Consider the following 20,885-nt stretch of genomic DNA (forward strand, 5'->3'; position numbering starts at 1 on the left):
GCCTGGAAGATTTGATCAAGGTGATATCACATGTTGTGTCAAAAGAGGGATAGTTATAGTTAGTTATAGTTAGTTTTTATAACGCACTTAATATCGAAGAGGTTTCTAAGGGCAGATCCGGGATTCAAACTTGTGGTGCTCTGCATTGCCTTGCTTCCAAGACGAATGCGTTGGCACTGAGCGATACTACCCATATCCAAATAGCAATATTGGTGCGTATGTATATTATCTGTGACTCTAACGCCTTTCAGCATATCTTCTTGCTGGGAAATTAGATTTGCTGGCTGATCTGAGCCCATTTTGGAGTAGAGGAAGAGTTGGGCGAAGGCTAATAGGGTGAAAAGCCATAATAGACATACAGCAGAAGGGCGAGTGACGAGTATGGTTGGACGTGTGGATGGGGGAAGGAAGACACCCTCAGTAAGAGAATTGTCCTTTGGTGCCAGGTTGGCGCAGGATCCGTTGACGCCAGCTAGGTTGAGCAATAGTAGATACTGGTTGTTTCAGAAATTGTATACACGGTTGCCACTAATGTAGACATCCGTTACTCAGACCGCCTGCCTCACAGACGAAGAAGAAGCTCTCTTCAGAGGCACCAGAAACATGAACCGAGACTCCTCATGGACGAAGTGATTGGACAAGTGGCGAGGCACCTACAATTGGCTCCTCTTGAATATTGAGTTTTCTTAGTTGAAATTGATTGATATGGGTGCACAGGTGAGGATCCTGAAGCCAAAACACCATCAGACAAATCACAGAGCGTCAACTACTGCTGCACCAAATAGCAGCCTTTGGCATGCGGCAGAATACTTAGTCATCTGTGTGAAAAGAAGACCGGTAGGGGGTGTCTGTACTTCTGCTCTCTATATGGTAGAAGAGAGGCACAGAAGACCCCAGCCAAGATTCTCTATTACGGTAGCAATGGACGAGCACTCAAGGCCTAGCTTCTCAGGAGGTGATGCAGGCTGGTTCTTAAGTACAGTGTAGTCCCCAAGCCCCCACAAAGGAATGTCCACACACTGTATTGGTTAGAACACAGTCTTTATATAATCAATATTCAAGGTTATGTACACTTATCATAATAACTCACTTTGTACTTAGGAAAATCAATACTGGCAAATATATACAATTCTAAAGTGGTACCACCCTTTGTATTAGATCTCATTAAAGTGCATAAACAATACTGTAACAATGTCACACAGATCAATAGAGTGAAAGCAGCAATAGAGAGAGGAGAGAAAATAAGATGGTTGAGCAATAGGCAGAATACTGGCCCCTACCACTAGACACAGTTCTGTGTGGAGATCCCCCCACCTGGGCAACCTGTAAAATAAAGATATAGCACAAGCCCAGTCCATATATTGTTCTGCAAGTCTTATTCCCTCCTATAATGTTTTTACCCCCCAATGTACCTGGTGGAGTCGAGTTCTTCGAAGAGGCGTCGACAGATCCTTCTCGAGCGACCCCCTTTCAAGCGGGAGTCACGGATCGTCGAGAGGCGTCGAGAAACTCGGTGTTCGGCGACGGGGAATCGACGGCCCTTCTTGAATGCCTTCCCTTTCAAGCGGGAGACACGGGGCGTCGAACGTCCGTCGACAAACAGGGTAGAACGGCGTCGATGAGGCGGCAGCTTCGTCTGAGCGGTGCTCGTCGGCGTCGGAGCGTCGGCGTCCTGCAAGGCAGAGGCGTGCGGGGCACCTCGGTGACAATAGTTCTGGACTGCAAAGATTGTGGAGACAGAGGCCCAGCAAGGGCGTCGAGTCGTTCGAGTCTTTGTGGTCTTTTGGGTGGCGGGAAACCCACCGGCAGGTTTCTCCTCGGCGCGTTGGTCGTCCTCGACTTTCTCCGGCAGGATAAAGCGGTCGACGGTGCGGACGAGGGAGTCCTTCGATTCGAATGTTCTTAGGCAAAGGAGCGGACGGCTCCGGTCGTCAGCGGCACGGCGTCAAGTGGTTCCCACGGCTGGGCAACACAACTTCGACGGGCCTCCAGCGGTTACACAAACCTGCGAACCCTGGTCGACGGCAATGGACTTCGACGGCGGCGATGTCCGGGTGCTTCACTTCAATCTCCTCGGCGGTCCCGTCTCGGGTCGGCAACCTTTCGAGGGTCTGTCTTCCAGGGTGCTTCGGCGAAGATGGAGCGGTGCTCGATGGTCCCTCGGAGCACGGGAAGAGGGCGCCTTACCAGGTCCTCTCTCGGGTCAGTCTTCGACGATTTCGGCAGCCTTCGGATCGGTCGAAGCAAATGCAACAGCAAGTCTTCTTCTTCCAGCTGGACGTCGAGGATCAGCAGTTCCAGTTACTCTTAGAGTGGAGACTCAGCTCCAGAACGCTTCTGAACGCTTCTGAACGTTCCCTGAACCTTCTGAACGTTCCCTGAACCTTCTGAACAGTGGTGAGAGGTCCCTAGATATACTATTCTGTCTCTCATCCACACTGCTGGCACACACTCAGCAGCCAATCATACAGAAGGGCATTCATGCAGTCAGTCAGCCAATCAGGCACACAGTGCATTCAGGCCACACTCCTCCCTTTCAGACACTCACAACAAGGAATGTGGATTGGGACAAGTACCCAGCCATTCAACACTACACACTGCATTCAGGCCAGTTTCGGGCAGGGCTGTCTCAGTCTTTGTCTCTCATGCCAGAAACCAGACAACCACAACAAGGAGTGTATATTGGTCACACACTCCATTCACCCAGGTCCCACCCACAGGAGGTACCCAAAACATACAGTCATTGGGAAGGCTCCAGTCAGTCTGGCTGGGCCTTCACAACAACACCATATATGGAACTTCCACCCAACAGCCAGTCAGGGGGAAGGGACAGAGTCAGGGCTTCCCAGGACTTTGGGAAACAAGGTAACAGGCAATAGAAAGCAAGAGGCCACAGGGGCCATCTTGTTTTCTATCAGGAATCAACTGATCCCAATGGCAGGGCCTGGGTATCCCAAAATGGAGGACACCCAGAGCACCTGTCAAATTCAGCATGGAGCTGCCACCAGCCCATACCCTGCCACAGGTGCCCAAAAACATACACTAGGGGCACAGGGTTGTACCCCTATCCATGGGTGCCATAAGGGTATCCCATGGGTCTGTTCACCAAACCAAAAGAGAGAGCTGCACTGCCAGGAGTCCCACATGGACTCCTGGGCAGAAAACATGACAGAACACACAATAAAAAGCAGTAAAGGACAAGGATTCAGAGGCCCTGTCCCTCTGATGCATTTCCAGCATCACAGTCGCCCCCCCCAGACTGAGGTGGAGGGTGTCTAATCTCCCACGGGATAGACACCCTCATCCAGACGGTCAACATACCTTCTGGAAAGGCCATCTGCATTATCGTGACTCTTCCCTGGTCTGTGCTCTATGGTGAAGTCTAGCCCTTGCAGGCTAATGGACCACCTGAGCAATTTCGGATTCTCACCCTTCATTTGCATAAGCCACTTCAGGGGCTTATGATCTGTTTGGACCTTGAAGGTAGACCCCGTAAGGTAGGGCATAAAACGCCTAAGGCTCCAAACTATGCTAAAACACTCCTTTTCAACAGTAGCCCACCTAAGTTCTCTACCCTTGAGTTGTCTACTGATGAATATGATAGGATCTTCTCTCCCTTTGTCATCTAACTGGGACAAGACAGCTCCAATTCCGGTGTCGCAGGCATCCGTCTGGACGATAAAGGGTCGGCTGTAGTCAGGCGCACACAACACAGGTGCCCTACACAGACTTTCTTTCAAGCCATCAAAGGCCCCCTGACAGTCTTCGGTCCGATTAACCTTCCTAGGCTGTTTGGGTGAAGTTAGAGCTGTCAGGGGTGCAGCTATGGTTCCATAGTCTGCCATGAAATTGCGATAGTACCCAGTGAGGCCCAAAAAGGCTCTCACCTGGGTTTGAGTAGTGGGAGTTCTGTACATCCTGTACTTTACTGGAGAGAGGTTGGATTTGACCTCCTCCTACCTCATGACCAAGATAGGTAACTTTCCCCTGAGCTATCTGGCACTTGGTGGCCTTGATAGTGAGGTTAACCCTTTTCAAGGCCTGCAACACCTTATCCAGATGTGTCAAATTCTCTTCCCAGGTGGAACTGTAGACGGCAATGTCGTCTAAGTAAGCCACACAAAAGGCTTCAAGCCCACTGAGCGCATGATTGACCAATCTCTGGAAGGTGGCAGGGGCATTCTTCAACCCAAAAGGCATGACCCTAAACTGGTAGAGTCCCTCAGGTGTTGAGAAGGCCGTCTTTTCCTTGGCATGGTCCGTCAGAGCTATTTGCCAATAGCCTGAGGTAAGGTCAAAGGTGCTCACAAATTTGGCAGCACCTATGGTGTCCAGGAGCTCATCAGCCCTGGGCAATGGGTGCGCGTCAGTTTTGGTGACGGCATTGACTCCTCGGTAGTCCACACAGAACCTCCAATCCTTGGTACCCGCCTGGGAACTTGCCTTGGGGACAAGGACCACTGGACTGGACCAGGGACTGGTTGAGGGTTCAATAACACCCAGATCCAACATCTTGGCGACCTCAGCCTGGATGTGGTTCTTGATGGTATCTGACATACGGTAGCACATGCTTTTGACAGGCACACTGTCACCAGTGTCAATTTCATGCCTACACCACGGTGTAAGGCCTGGCGTCAGTGAAAACAGAGAGGCATACTGCTGGAGTAAAGCCCTGCAGGCCCTCTGTTGCTCTGTTGTCAAATCCGGAGAGAGATGTACTCCCTCCACTGAGCCATCCTGAGGGTTGCTATGCAGCAAATCAGGAAGGGGCTCACTCTCATCCTCTTCTTGCCCTGAAGCTAGCAAGAGACATGAGACTTCTGCTCGCCGGTGGAAAGGCTTGAGCCTGTTGACATGGAATATCTGAGGGGCTACCCCAGAGGCTCCCATGTCAACCAGATAATTGACTTCGCCCATCTTGGAGATGATCCTGAAGGGTCCAGTCCACTTGTCTGCCAGAGCTCTAGGCTTGGTAGGCTCCATCACAAGGATTTCCTGTCCCGGAGTCCAATCCACTTGCGAGGCTTTAAGGTCATGCCAGTACTTATTCAATTCCTGGCTGGCCTTGAGATTTGCTGTTGCCTGACCCATCATCTGTGTCATCCTCCGTCTGAGGCCTAACACATAGTCCCCCACTTGCTTGGCGGGACCTGGAGGGGTGGCTTCCAAGCCTTCTCTGATCAAGGTGAGGGGCCCCCTCACGGGATGTCCAAAGAGTAACTCAAAGGGGCTGAAACCAACACCCTCTTGAGGTACCTCTCTGTAAGCAAACAGCAGGCATGGCAGGAGGAGATCCCATTTCCTCCTTAGGGGTTCTTCCAAAGCCCCTAGCATGCCCTTGAGAGTTTTATTAAATCTCTCAACCAGACCATTGGTCTGGGGGTGGTAAGAGGTGGAGAACTTGTAGGTTACCCCGCACTCTTTCCACATGGTTTTCATGTAGCTAGACATGAAGTTGGATCCTCTGTCAGAGACAACCTCCTTGGGGAATCCAACACGGGTGAAAATGCCCAGGAGAGCCCTGGCAACCACCTTGGCAGTAACAGTCCGAAGGGGTATTGCCTCAGGGTACCTGGTGGCATGATCTACCAAGACCAGGATGAACCGATGTCCACCTGAAGTAGGAGGGTCAAGGGGACCGACGATGTCGATGCCCACCCTCTCAAATGGTGTGCCAACCACTGGCAATGGCTGCAGTGGGGCAATGACACTACCTCCAGTCTTGCCAGACAACTGACAAGTTGGGCAGGTCCTGCAGTGGGACTCCACCTCTACTCCCATCCGTGGCCAGTAGAAATGGGCAGAGAGCCTCCGCTTAGTCTTCTTGGTCCCAAGATGACCAGCCAAGGGCACCTCATGCGCCAACTGCAGTAGGAAGGGCCTGTAAACCTGGGGTACCACCAACCTCTTGAGGGCACCAGGTTCAGGCTTAGTGGGCTCACTAACAAGGAGCTCACCCTCCCAACAAATCCGGAATGTCCTAGGCACTTCTCCTTGTGCCTGGGACAGGGCCTGTTTCCTCAGTCCCTCGAGAGAGTGGCACTCTCTCTGTCCCTTACAGAAGTCTGCCCGGGAGGGTCCCCCTTCAGCTAACAAGCATTGAAGGTCGGGATGATCCTCCGGGTTGAGAACCTCTCCCACAGGAGAGTCTTCTGTCTCTTCTCCCATAGGAGTTGAGTTTGGGTTTTCCACTGGACCCAGCCCGTCCGGAGCATGGATCCCAATGGGTGCTGTCGGAACAGCAGGAAGAGAAGGTGTTCCCTCCACAGAGGTGGCCTTCTTGGTCTTCCTTCTTCTTGACTTCGGCCTCGCCTTTGGCTCGGGTACCTGACCCACAGCCAGACCCGGTGTCACCTGTGACCTAGTGACTGCAGCAGCAGTCATGGGAAGACCATTCGAGATCAACCCCAACTCTTCTAGATCATTTCCTAACAGAATGTTAGCAGGGACATTGTCCTGATCCAGCACAGGAAGGTTTGCTGTCTTGTCTCCAATCATGAGTGTGACTAGGGTTACAGGTGATAATTTGGGAGGCCCACCAGCTAACCTGGTGGTTTGCAGAGGAGCACCTACATAGTCCTCTGGCTTGAGCAGGGTCCTGTCCACCACTGTCATGCTTGCCCCAGTGTCTCTCAAACCAGTAGAAGGCTGGCCATTCAAGAGGACACTTCTCAAAAACCTACGGGTGTTCTGTGGGATAGTCGCCAGTACTTCTGCATACTGGTCCCAGGCCCCAAGGGACACTAAGGAAATCTCTACCGGAGCACCAAATGTGATCCCGGTAGAGGAGGGGAGGACAGTGGCCTCCACCTCAGACACGGGGTAAGGGTAGGTCAGGCTGACAGCCTGTACTCCAAGTGCCTTACTTTTACACTTGGGGTCACCCCTTTTGTGATCCAGAGCCCCACAGTCCCAACAAGCGCCAGGAGTGCGGGGTACGGTACTGGAACCACTGGGAGCCTGCTTTGCAGCAGGTGGACCACTACTCTTATTCCCACCCGCAGATGACTTATCCCCACTAGATTTTTGGGTCTTGGGAGAGGAAGGTTTAGGTTTACCCGACTGTGACTGCTTGTGGGACTCCTCAGCTTTCTGAGAGGCCCCCTTTTCTTTGTCCTTGTCCTTCCCACTGGAGTCCTTAGGGGACACCCGGTGGGAGACCCACTTGTCAGCCAACCTAGCCAGCTTAAAGGGGTCCAAAATGTTCTGGTCAGCCACATACTGACGCAGCTCTGGTGAACAGGCTTCAGAAAAATGCTCAAAAAACAAGAGGTGGGACAATTCAACAAAAGTCTTAACCTTGTATCCATCGATCCACCCCATCATGTTCATGTGCGCAGCACTCACCCAGTCAACCCAAGACACATTCTCTCTTTTCTTAAAATCCCTGAACCTTCTAAGGTATTGGGTAGGTGTCTTGCCAAACTTGGCAATCAAAGCAGACTTCATACACTCATACTGACCCCTTTCTTCCACACTCAGCTTCAGAATACAGTCATATCCAGTTTGAGGCACTCTGCTTAACAAACACTTAGCCCAATCTCTTTTATCAACATCATGAATCGCACAAGCCATTTCAAACGCTTCAATCCATTGGAGGATATCTGAACCCTCCACAAATACACCAACCAAATCTTTCATAAACTTGGTGGCTGGGGACCTGACACTCTCACTGGTTTTAACTGAAGTCTCCACTCTAGCTTTCTCTAGCTGGATTCTCTGACATTCAGTGTCCTGGCTCTTGAGTTCAAGGTCCTTATTTCTGAGTTCAAGATCCCTATTCTTGAGCTCCACTTGTTGAGCCAACTCCTCTTTCTTAAGTTCAGCATCTATTTCCAACTTGCGGTATTCAAAGGCCAATTTCATCCTTAATAACTCAAGCTCCAAGGAATTGCTGGGGTTTGGAAAACAGGCAGCAGGAATGGCGGCATTCCCAGAAACAGATTCAGCAGAAACCCCAGGGGCAGAGTCCTCATTGGTTGCATTCCCCCCCTCATCAAGAGTTTCACCATCAGTCTGGTAGTCCACCAGGGCAGCTATCAGCTCAGCCCTAGACTTATCCACAAAGTCTATCTCCCTGGCTTCACAAGCACTCTGGAGAGCCTCCAAGCTCATCCGAGTCAATTTGCCATTTGCAATAGACTCAATTGTTTGTAATGCAGTTATCTTGTACACAACTAAACCTTAATTTAATAAAGTGCGGATATCCTTTGTAAGTGGCACGGTTATACACTGAGTCTTAAAACCATAAGCATCCCACCGCTGCCACCAGTGTGAAGAGAAGACCGGTAGGGGGTGTCTGTACTTCTGCTCTCTATATGGTAGAAGAGAGGCACAGAAGACCCCAGCCAAGATTCTCTATTACGGTAGCAATGGACGAGCAATCAAGGCCTAGCTTCTCAGGAGGTGATGCAGGCTGGTTCTTAAGTACAGTGTAGTCCCCAAGCCCCCACAAAGGAATGTCCACACACTGTATTGGTTAGAACACAGTCTTTATATAATCAATATTCAAGGTTATGTACACTTATCATAATAACTCACTTTGTACTTAGGAAAATCAATACTGGCAAATATATACAATTCTAAAGTGGTACCACCCTTTGTATTAGATCTCATTAAAGTGCATCAACAATACTGTAACAATGTCTCACAGATCAATAGAGTGAAACCAACAATAGAGAGAGGAGAGAAAATAAGATGGTTGAGCAATAGGCAGAATACTGGCCCCTACCACTAGACACAGTTCTGTGTGGAGATCCCCCCACCTGGGCAACCTGTAAAATAAAGATATAGCACAAGCCCAGTCCATATATTGTTCTGCAAGTCTTATTCCCTCCTATAATGTTTTACCCCCCCAATGTACCTGGTGGAGTCGAGTTCTTCGAAGAGGCGTCGACAGATCCTTCTCGAGCGACCCCCTTTCAAGCGGGAGTCACGGATCGTCGAGAGGCGTCGAGAAACTCGGTGTTCGGCGACGGGGAATCGACGGCCCTTCTTGAATGCCTTCCCTTTCAAGCGGGAGACACGGGGCGTCGAACGTCCGTCGACAAACAGGGTAGAACGGCGTCGATGAGGCGCCAGCTTCGCCCGAGCGGTGCTCGTCGGCGTCGGAGCATCGGCGTCCTGCAAAGCAGAGGCGTGCGGGGCACCTCGGTGACAATAGTTCTGGACCGCAAAGATTGTGGAGACGGAGGCCCAGCAAGGGCGTCGAGTCGTTCGAGTCTTTGTGGTCTTCGGGTGGCGGGAAACCCACCGGCAGGTTTCTCCTCGGCGCGTTGGTCGTCCTCGACTTTCTCTGGCAGGATAAAGCGGTCGACGGTGCGGACGAGGGAGTCCTTCGATTCGAATGTTCTTAGGCAAAGGAGCGGACGGCTCCGGTCGTCGGCGGCACGGCGTCAAGTGGTTCCCACGGCTGGGCAACACAACTTCGACTGGCCTCCAGCGGTTACACAAACCTGCGAACCCTGGTCGACGGCAATGGACTTCGGCGGCAATGTCCGGGTGCTTCACTTCGATCTCCTCGGCGGTCCCGTCTCTGGTCGGCAGCCTTTCGAGGGTCTGTCTTCCAGGGCGCTTCGGCGAAGATGGAGCGGTGCTCGATGGTCCCTCGGAGCACGGGAAGAGGGCGCCTTACCAGGTCCTCTCTCGGGTCAGTCTTCGACGATTTCGGCAGCCTTTGGATCGGTCGAAGCAAATGCAACAGCAAGTCTTCTTCTTCCAGCTGGACGTCGAGGATCAGCAGTTCCAGTTACTCTTAGAGTGGAGACTCAGCTCCAGAACGCTTCTGAACGTTCCCTGAACCTTCTGAACGTTCCCTGAACCTTCTGAACAGTGGTGAGAGGTCCCCAGATATACTATTCTGTCTCTCATCCACACTGCTGGCACACACTCAGCAGCCAATCATACAGAAGGGCATTCATGCAGTCAGTCAGCCAATCAGGCACACAGTGCATTCAGGCCACACTCCTCCCTTTCAGACACTCACAACAAGGAATGTGGATTGGGACGAGTACCCAGCCATTCAACACTACACACTGCATTCAGGCCACTTTCAGGCAGGGCTGTCTCAGTCTTTGTCTCTCATGCCAGAAACCAGACAACCACAACAAGGAGTGTATATTGGTCACACACTCCATTCACCCAGGTCCCACCCACAGGAGGTACCCACAACATACAGTCACTGGGAAGGCTCCAGTCAGTCTAGCTGGGCCTTCACAACAACACCATATATGGAACTTCCACCCAACAGCCAGTCAGGGGGAAGGGACAGAGTCAGGGCTTCCCAGGACTTTGGGAAACAAGGTAACAGGCAATAGAAAGCAATAGGCCACAGGGGGCATCTTGTTTTCTATCAGGAATCAACTGATCCCAATGGCAGGGCCTGGGTATCCGAAAATGGAGGACACCCAGAGCACCTGTCAAATTCAGCATGGAGCTGCCACCAACCCATACCCTGCTCTGTGGGCCACCCACAGGTGCCCAAAAACATACACTAGGGGCACAGGGTTGCACCCCTACCCATGGGTGCCATAAGGGTATCCCATGGGTCTGTTCACCAAACCAAAAGAGAGAGCTGCACTGCCAGGAGTCCCACATGGACTCCTGGGCAGAAAACATGACAGGACACACGATAAAAAGCAGTAAAGGACAAGGATTCAGAGGCCCTGTCCCTCTGATGCATTTCCAGCATCACAATCTGTAGCTCACCAGCCCAGAATATTCCCCCTAATGCGACCCCTTTGCAGCCCACCCTGATGTTCCACCCCACACCTTCTTTCGGCACTGTGACCTGACCTCCAACAACTGTAAATGTTAACTTTTCCCTGCTACCTTAATTCGTGTGACAGTAATATGGCTATACTTTAACGACCACAACTCCCATGTAACCGCATAAGGAAGAGAACGCTGCACCTTTTAGCTCTCCAGATGTTTTAAACTACAACTCCCATCAACCCTCGCCAGCATAGTCTCTGATGAGGGATTATGGGAGACCTAGTGCAAAGCATCTGTAGGGCATCATGTAGGTATTCATGTAATTTTGTTGGTGCATTCCACTCTGTGTTTTTCCAGAAGCTGGGTTCATGCTCATAAATATCCAAAACTAAGTAAATAAAACAATGTATTTGGCTGAAGCTGAATACGGGGCGGAAGTATTATTTGTTTAGTTAAAAAGTACTTCAAACCAATAAACATACTTAATAAAAGCTATACCATTTTTCTTACAAATGTGTGCTTTACAATGTGAATTTTGCTGTTTTGCTACCCTAATTTCCAGCAGTGCATTTTGTATATTTAAAGACATTAAAGCCATAAAAGTTAACATTTGCAGAAAAACAAGTTTGTTTTTAATTTTTTAAATATTTTGTTGTACATATGAATCCGCATGTCACAAACAAGGCTTATTAGTTAGATGGCTGCAAGCAATTTAAATGTCATCAGTAGTCACTGAAGCCGAGTATCTGAATGATGTGAGCCCCGAGAGAGCCCACAGGGGGCGCTGACTGGGAGAGGCTGCACACCTTAGTTGTAGCCCAGCAGAGTGAGTCCTTTGTCAATGTTGTTTAAGGAGCAACCGGATGCGAGACCCCGTCAGAAGTAAGGAAACACTGTGAATGTTATAAAGGGAGAGACGCTGTCCCATTGTCTAGTTCCTCAGGCAGCAGCACACCAATACCCAATGAATCAAGTAACATTTTGAGATACATCTTGTGAATTGACAGTAATTGTAATAATCCTGTGTTTTTGAAGCTCCAAAGGTGTAGCAGGGATGTGTTACAGCTATTTAGGTCGCTGTTCAGCGGAATGCTCAGTGCCGGATTATCCATTAGGCCTGGTAGGTACTGGCCTATGGGCATAGCTCTCAACCATTTGTGTCGCAAAGGCGGGTGAAAACACCCGATTTTATTTTTGGCGGGTGAGAGGCCCATTGAAATGAATGGGCGTGCAGGAGGCTTGGCGGGTGAGTCAGCTGTTTACTAGGCGGGTGACACCTGCCAAAAGCGTGTGAGTTGAGAGTTATGCCTATGGGCCCCACTCCTTTTAGGGGCCCTGGTGCCCACCAGTGCTTAATTTGGATTTTGTATTTGTGCCCAGATTTCACCACAAATAAAATGAGGAAAGTGAAAATGTTAAGTTTTGTTGGTTCATTAAATTTTAAAAAATATATTTTTTTGTAATTACATTAATAATTGTTAATGTTTAGTCTTGTGTGATAAAATTGGCTTATTAAAATTGTTGGTTGGTAAAATTTAAAACGTATTAGGAGATAATTTGCGAGGGGAGGGGCTGGAATTTTGACTGCCTAGGGGCCTCTACAGGGTGTAATCTGCCCCTGCGATTGCTTGCCGAAGTGTGGAACATTCCACTCACATAGAAACACAGACTTTATGGTCTGGCTGGCTTCGGTGAATTCCTATCTGCCGGAGTCTGTGGGGCTGGGACAGAGCGGCCTAGCTCCTTGCGGCCCAGGTGGCTTCCACTTTTCGCACCGCTCAAGAATCCCTGCGGGAGGGGCCCCGTGTAGCAAGTTCCGGTTGCACCCGAGATCTTATCCGAGGTGCAATGCCGTCCTGCCCAGGTCCTACCTTGCGCGTCACCTTGATGGCGCGTTGTGAGGAGTTCTTCGCTGGGGGCCGGGCCTTCTTGGCATGCCTGGGCAGGGAGTGGCGATAAATCAACATGTTAAGATTGACAGCATCGGATACTGGTACAATGGTGAGGCGTCGCCACGTCAGGCTTCGGGTATTCAGAGGAGTGTAGAGGACGACTTTCATCAAGCAGTTATCCAGAATCCCACAACTGATGACAGCCGTCAATGGGCTGGAAATGGAGTTGCACGTTTGTGAGGATGGTCGCACTGAAGACAATGGCGGGGAACCATTCTGGGCAGGTGAAGCAGGGTCAGCAGTATTCTAATGGCACTAAAACTAGGGAGCTATTTCTCTGCAAAGGCAGGGGCCATAATTTACACATATAATTTTAGATTGACACCATCTAAATGAGGGTGAGTTAAGGGCCTGGAAACAGCGATGAGGATGGGAGCGAATTTTTGATGCAATGGGGCCAGGAGTGCTTCTCCTGACACCGCTGCCAGGCGGACGAGTCCTCCTGTCATGGGATTGTGGTGTCAGGTGGGTGAGCCTTTACTCACGGGCAGTGTCAGGCAGTTGAATCCTAATTCGTGTGGCATTATTTCCAGGCGGGTGAGTTCACAACCATGAGGCAGCAGTGTTGCGTCGTTGAGTCGTCACGTAATGGCAATGTCATCTGGTGGATGAGTCTTCAGTCATAATGGTGGTGTCAGGTGGATGAGTCGCCCGTTATGGGGTAGACGTACGGGAGGGGGTGTGTCCTGTGTCATAGGACAGTGTTGTCAGGTGAGAGAGGCCTCATTTAAATGGCGGGGCTGTCATGTGGACGCATCTTTTGTCACGTGTTGGGCGTGCCAGGTTAGTGAGTCAGAATTGGGCCTGCTGTATCAGGTATGTGAGTCACCAATCATAGAGACAAACAGTAAGGTAGGGAGTACAACTTTTGGATCCTGATGTTTCGGACTCCCTTCAGACCTAGCCAGCCTAATCAATGGTGTGGGTTCATGGGAGTCGTAGTCCAAAACGTCTTAAGAGCTGCAGACACCTGGAGCAATGGGATGAGCCCATAGTAAGAAGCAGGAACAGGTTGTCAGTCGCAGTCCCGCACAGAAAGCGAGAGGATGAGGCACCCGGTCGGCTCCAGGTGTCAAGAGATGTGACCTCAGACATAGGCAGGCATATGGTGTCAGGATTTGATCCACACCCGCAGAAATGCACCGGTGTCAGGAGAAGGAGCCGCCTCCACAGACAAGAGGCAGTTCTCCAGAAGATGAACCCTCTGCCAAAGACAAATAAGGAAGCACCCAGTGTCAGCTGATGAGTCCTCGGTCGCAGGCAAGTACACAGTGCCAGGAGATGAGTCCTCAGTCGCAGGCAGGCACACAGTGTCAGGAGATGAGTCCTCAGTCGCAGGCAAGCACACAGTGTCAGGAGATGAGTCCTCAGTCGCAGGCAAGCACACAACAGCAGGAGAAGAGGGCCCATCCTTACAGAGAACAGCCTATTTTGCGGCAGCGAGTTAAGGCCGTACTGGGGTGTAGAGTAGACCAAAGCACCTAACAATAAGAAGCTGCGATTTGTGACTTTTCACAGAAAATTATTTGAGTGGCTCAAGAGTTCTTGTGTGGGAAATTCGGGAGGCAGGGTGCATTTAAAAAACCACTGGGCCTATAATATTGATCAAAGCTACCGGCTATGGTCGGGAACACTGCCCCCCTGTGGCGGGTCGGATGGGGCCGTTGGGATTCATACACGAGTCAGGGGATGAGGGAAGTTTCCGTGACAGGCACTAGCTATCAGGAAAGGAGTGCTCCGTCCTCACGGGGATAATTATTGGGGATAAACATGCAGGTAGGGTAGCAACAAGAACTGCAGCCTCAGTACCAAGCAGGAGTCCCCGCTGGCATGGTGAGTTTGGGGCAAGTGTGTGGGTGAGTGTCTATTGTTAGGACAAGGGTACGAGATGAAATGTTCCCAGGTGTTTCTGAGAATGTGGTGCCAATCGCCCTTTGCCTCTTTCGTCCCTAAATATGACTTCGGGCTAGAAACGACTGGAGTGTCTTTGGCCCAGCAGGCAGAATGCCCTGTTCAAAGCAGGTATGGGCAAATCAATTTCCCTCACGTTCTCACCTTCTCTGAGTTTATCCTGCAGGACAGTCGGGGAGGGGGGTTGTGAAGTGGCAGCATGCAATATGCAGGTGATTCCAGCACCAGCGCAAAAGGGGCCTAGTCCTCACAGTATCCCAGGGATCCCACAATGTTGGCAGGCTAGGAGGGCTGCATTGAGGGTAGGCTCAGTTTGCTGTACTTAGGCGAGGACCTGCAAATGGAAGCCCGCCTTCACCTCGGAGTACCATCTGGTTCACCCCCGTCACCCTTATAGGAAATGGTGTTGGTGGGCCTTTAGGGGCGTGCATAACCGAAGCCACCCCCTTGCACATCCTTTGGTGCAGCAACACTAACTCTGTTCATTTCGACTGCCTGGGTTCTGCTTTAATATTTTCAGTTTGGCTACTATGTGGTGCTAAAGCGCCTTCTATATGCTGAAAATATTGGAGTATGGCTAGGATGGAGATGGGATATGAGGAGGGATGCAAAGCTTGGAGGTGTTGGGTTATTTACCCACCCATTGATTACCCATGGCCATGCTAATTCCTTTAGCCATTCCTACCTACTTTTGTCCCCCCAAAAAAGTCCTCCTGGGATCTCTTTGAGCTTGCTTCCTCAAACAGTAACATCAAACTTTGTACTCAAGTGCTTGCCAGTGTTTTTATTTTTCAAATTGGTGTTATGGGGAGTTAATCGCTTCATGGGAGCTGTAAATGAGCTGATGGTGTAATAAAAATGTTGTTATCAACAGTGCCTTCTGCCACTGGATTCATAAGCCGCGTGCGTGTCCTTCACTGAAGTCCCTTTAAAAACAAGCATTGGGAAAGTCAAAGGTTTTGGCTTGTGTATAGGTTCTAGATATGCATTTGCCCATCATAGCTATTACAGGCTGCGGTACTCGAAAGCATTTTGCAGCTGCTACCATTAATGTCCAGGTACCAGCATTATGGCAGTGCATAGCAAATCCCCATCCCAATGCGTAGACAAAAGCCAAAACAGTTGGCAGTGCTTCTTATAATTATAATGTTCTTTTATAACGCGCTTAATACGGGAGACCAATTTCTAAGCGTGAGACCTGGATTCAACCCTTTGTTACTAAGCTTCCAAGACAAATGCGTTGCCGATGAGCTATCCTCCCGGCCCTGTTGCTATTTCAAGGATCTCGGAGCACCTGGAAGCATCCTGAAGGCGGTACGCCAGCGCTGCACTCAAGGAAACGGGCACTGCTGTGCAGCTACTGTACAGAGGCCTACCTTGGACTCCACGTCGAGCAGTTTCACCGAGGAGGTGTTGACCTGCAGGAGCATCTCCTGGACCCAGATCTTGCCCTTGGTGTCCATGACGGAGAGCTTGCGAATGGCGTCCTCCACCGTGTGCACGTCGTCGTCTTCGTCAATGGTGAAGGTCACTAGGTGCTGCGGGAAGGAGTAGAAAGGCATGGTCAGAGACACATCCCCCACAGGGTCCATGGTGGCAGTAAAACAGAGCATGGGCCCGCTTCTGGACAGTCAGAGGTAGGAGGAACATTGGTTTATGGTAACTCCAGCTTCCACCCCACTCATACCACACGGCCTGCACCCACGTCTCATTGGTCTTAGGGTTGGAAGGGGAGCATTCATTTAGAGGAACACCAGGTTCGATAGGGCAACGCTCATCCCCGCTGGTACCCTCCAACCCCCATGAACCTGACTGCTGCCACCTTTTCACTACAGCCCACCAGGGGATGGTGAATGAACGCATGGGAACAGTGGGGGGTCCACGTACACCATAGTTTGCTCCTTTTAAAGCTGTGCACCTCTTTGTCACCCATCACCCAAATATAATACTTCCAAGGCAAATAGTAGCTAGTAGGAAGACTAGAGGGCGGGCGGGGATCACTCGGATATCACACACACACATACATGCGTCTAATAAAGCTAGTGGGGCTGGGGCCTTGTCAGTCACTCCTCAGGCACGCCCTTATGCCACTAGGCCTTTCAAAAGCAGTTTCCTCGAGGCAACAATACCCCCGCCCTCCCTTGAACCGGAAGCTATTAGACTGGTCTTCGGCTGCCACTGTTGCTTTATGTGCAGACAGGCAACTGCCCTACGAATCTCTCTCTACTCCAGTGGTCTCCAAACCTTTTTATGTGGAGCTCCCCTTGATTAAATATTTGATTCTGGGCCCCCATAAATGTCATGTCTGCGTATATTCCCTGTTAAAAACAATCACCGCCCTCCCATTTGTAAAGTCCTTGTGCCTCTCCAAGGGCACCCTACGCCCTTCCCACCCCCCTCTACCTCCCGAGAGGGGGGCCAGCCCCTTAGTTTAAAGACCACTGCTCCACCCTGACTGCGTCAGTTTAACATCTGCAAGGTGGAAACGCAGGGTGGGCCAACATAGTAAACGGAAACTTACATTCACGTGGTACTGTGAGATGTCAGCCATGATGAAGTTGGAGTACTTCTTCCTTTGCTCTGCAAGGAAAGGAAACAAGAAACACCATTAGCAAGAACTCAGCGTTGTGTATGGTTTGATATTTCACTGTGATATTTTATATGGCTATTCATCAACACAAAGTCACCACACAAAGGGCTTTCAGTAGCATACATGCCATTCCATTCCGATATGGATGGCCAGCTCAATTTTCTGCTTTGCATTCTGGGACCTGTAGTCCTATATTTCCCATTCACATCCACAATTACAATTATGCAGATAAAAATATACCTGACTTGATTACCATCTCCTGAATGGAATGGGCACCAGAAGCATTATGAAGAGTACTGTTCTGGACTGTTTGTTTGATTTTTCCCAATGTCATTGATTATCTGTCTGAACCAGACCAACACCAGTAAGTGCCCGCTGCACTGGCAGCTCTGCTTCTCCAGTGCGCTTATTTTCATATACCAATCCATCAGCACCCCAGAGGTTTCTAAGGTTCTCAGTTGCGGCAATGCATTTTCAGATCAGAGCCCTAACATTCGTTCTCAAAATGGCACCCAGAGTTTTCATCAAAGTTTGTGGGTAGTGGATGGTGCCTCATGTCCTCTGACAAGGGATCCAGCCTTTACCATACCTGGATGGCTGGCAGATCAGGGCATCATCCCAGGGGCAGCGGACAAAGCATGTACAGACAACGTGCGAAACCCTGGCGTCACTGGGATTCCTCCTGAACTTGGAAAAATCACAACTGGGGCCCTCACAAGATTTCCAGTTACTAGGGTTCAGGTTCTGGAAACGGTCCTTCTTCAAGAAGATCAAGGATAGAGACCTGTTGAGGACACTACTTTCTGCAAATGGGGCTTCATCCAGAGAAGTGCTTCGGGGCAGGGACACGGGGCATGGGTGTTTGTGGTGCCCTGGCAAAGATTGGACATGCACCCCCTAATATCACACATCCACAAATACAGACTCGCAGCATGTCATCGTGCATCTCCACTTCATTCCAGAATGAGTGGGCAAGGTACCGCAGACCACTCCAGCAGGATCTTTCCCTCAGCATCATGGGAGTTACACCCAGAAATATTCCATCTGCTTCAAGTTGAGGTCTACGCCAGTCGGCATATTTGGTACTAAGTGAATACATCGATTTTTTTAAAAATCAATTTAAAAAATGGCCGATTTCAAAAGATCGCTCAGAGACCGCTCGGAGCAGTCTTTCTAAATCGAACTGTCAGCCCCGGCGGGACCCAGAGGAGGAATCATGGGAGTCAGAGGTGAGTGTGACTGTGCGTGTGTGTGTGTATATTTAAAAGGAATGTTTATGGAGGAGGGGGGCAGAGGGAAAATGTAACTCGTTGCATGTTGTAGAGTGTGTGTGTGACCGTGGTGGGGGATTGAGTGAGGCGTGGGGCGAGAAGAGACATAGGGGCAGGAGCAAGGAGGAAAGGGTGATCAGGGGTTAAACCCCCTAATTTCATGTTATCTCGGCTTTTTGAGGGCTGCACAACATCGACCGAAATAAATCAGTCTTTTTTCAGTGAGGCCTTCAAAAAGCAGACATTTCCCATAGAACCGCATATTTACCTCTCTATAGAACACTCAGCTCCCCAAATTCTGTTTTAGGCTTCGGACCGCAAGGTCTTTGGTGGAGGATGCTATAGAGGTGCCCCTGTCATAGGGGCCGATCTATACTTTCCCTCTCCTGCCCACACTCCCCATTGAGATGATCACTGTAGAGGACTCAAAGTCAGAGGCCATTCTTCTGGCCCCACTTTGGCAGCGGCGATCTGGTTCCCTCTTTGGGTAGAGTTGACGGTGACTACCAATGTCTCTCCCACCAATGGCACCATGTCCATTCGAAGTGTTTCAAGAGGGGCACGGATATCACATTCCCAGGTGAGAGGCACAGACATTGAAAGCTTGCAAAGAAGTTGGCTAATATCACAGCTAGCCTTCATTATCCAGAACTCGAAGGGGACTGCTACTGTGAAAGTTTATAAAAGGCACCAAAAAACCATAGCGATCTGGTGTGAGAAAAATTCCCAGCTATCGATTCCTAGCTATCCATTCCCAGCTATCAATTCAGTGGCCCATCCCTGCGACAATGCAATTTCCTGAAGCGTAATTTGACATGGGCGAGGCAGTTTCAACGCTTAGAGCCCCATGTGTGGCAATCCATGCATTTAGTGATCCAATATCTCTAGGAGCAGAGGTGGATGATCTCATTCCAAAATTGTCACTTTTTTGTATTCATTACAGGGACCTCTGTTTGCGCCCATTGAGGTAACTGACATTAAGATACTGATGTTGAAATCAATATATTTAGTGGTGATTATGTTGGCTTGTTGATCTGGTGAAATTTGGGCATTATTGTGCAGGGCTCCGTTTCTTCGAAAAGCCATGTCCCCCAGGAATATAAACCTTTAGCCCCCATAACGGAACGCATGAATTCTCTCGACCAGCAGAACGCATTGAGCGCTTTGAGGTACCAACATGGATCTGATAAACCAGTTGACTATTTGTCCTGACACCTAGGCAATGGGGACCAGTAAAGAAAGGGGAAGATCTCCTGGCAGAAGTCAACCTATGCATGATCACTTTTGCAGACGTTCCAGTGTCCATGACCTTGGATGAAAAAGTCCAAGCTACCAAGTTGTATTTCCAATGGTAGTGGTAGTAATACAGTCAGGCGACTGTAAATATGTGCTATCGAACCAGTGCACAGGACATCAGCTGCCATGGCTACCATGCAAGTGGTGAGGAAAGTGTGTACCAAATGAGCTGTCTCATCAGAAAAACAGATACTATGCGGCACATGGATAGTGATCCCAGTCTCATTAATGAACAGAGTAATTAGCCAGGTTCATGTGGGCCACTTAAGCATTGGCAAGACAAAGGGTTGTCTACCGAGAACATTTCTGGATCCCTTATCTGGAGGTAAAGGGTGAAGTAGTAGTTGCTTGATGCCTGTGGTATCAGGTGACGGGAAAGCCTGCCCAGGCCCTACCACTAAGATGTCCCCATACAGCGCAGTGCCACAGCAGAGAGTAAGCCAGAATTTGGCATGATCCTATCTGACTGGGATTTTTGAGTAACGTTGGATGAATGGTCTCGCAATCCCGAAGTAGAGTTTGCCTACTGCACAGCAGCTGGTGTTTCCTACACTTCAGAAGATCTTGGCCAGCACATGGCATCCTAATGTCGCTATTTTCAGATAACAGTGCCCTGTGTCAAAGAAAGGTGTTTCAAGACTTTCTAAAAGGGTTGGACATTACTCACAGATGAATAACCCTGGAGAGGCCAAGAGCTAATTGGGGAGCTTCATCCGAATGACCCTCGGTAAGGGGAATCATGGAAATGGCCATATGCAGGTTCCTTCAGTTGTACCAGACCACGTGTCATTGGAATAGCCCTGGTTGAATAACTCATGAATCACAGCTTCCGGGGTACACTCCTTTCACATCCAGCAAAGAGACTGTCTAGAATCAATGAATTAGTGCATCAAGATGCCAACAACAACCAGGAAAGCATCCAACGGCACATGGTGGCAGTGGACTAGCAAGCTGGGGACCACGTTCTCATTCAAAATTGACAACCCACTCACGAGAAGAGTGCGTTGGTCGAACCTTAGCCGTGGACAGTGACTGCTAGAAAAAGCACCATGGTCACGGTTGGTGATGGGCTGCAGGCTATAACAATACATTGGAGATTATTTAAGAGAATGAAGGAACATCAAGAAGATGGAGGACTACCTGCACCAGATC

General features: G+C 49.9%; 1 protein-coding gene across 1 annotated transcript in view; it reads right to left on the reverse strand.

The window, feature by feature from the left end:
* Positions 1-20,885, reverse strand: part of EPS8L1 (EPS8 signaling adaptor L1) — a 235,832-nt gene that overhangs the window by 68,222 nt on the left and 146,725 nt on the right. The window contains exons 4-5 of the mRNA XM_069638029.1: positions 17,098-17,156; positions 15,953-16,114 (exon numbers count right to left, since the gene is read on the reverse strand). Coding sequence (XP_069494130.1) covers positions 15,953-16,114; positions 17,098-17,156 — 221 coding nt within the window. The remainder of the gene's footprint in view (positions 1-15,952; positions 16,115-17,097; positions 17,157-20,885) is intronic.

This window comes from Ambystoma mexicanum, chromosome 1q (genome assembly GCF_040938575.1).
Source record: "Ambystoma mexicanum isolate Mex_15411 chromosome 1q, UKY_AmexF1_1, whole genome shotgun sequence".
Classification (NCBI taxonomy): domain Eukaryota; kingdom Metazoa; phylum Chordata; class Amphibia; order Caudata; family Ambystomatidae; genus Ambystoma; species Ambystoma mexicanum.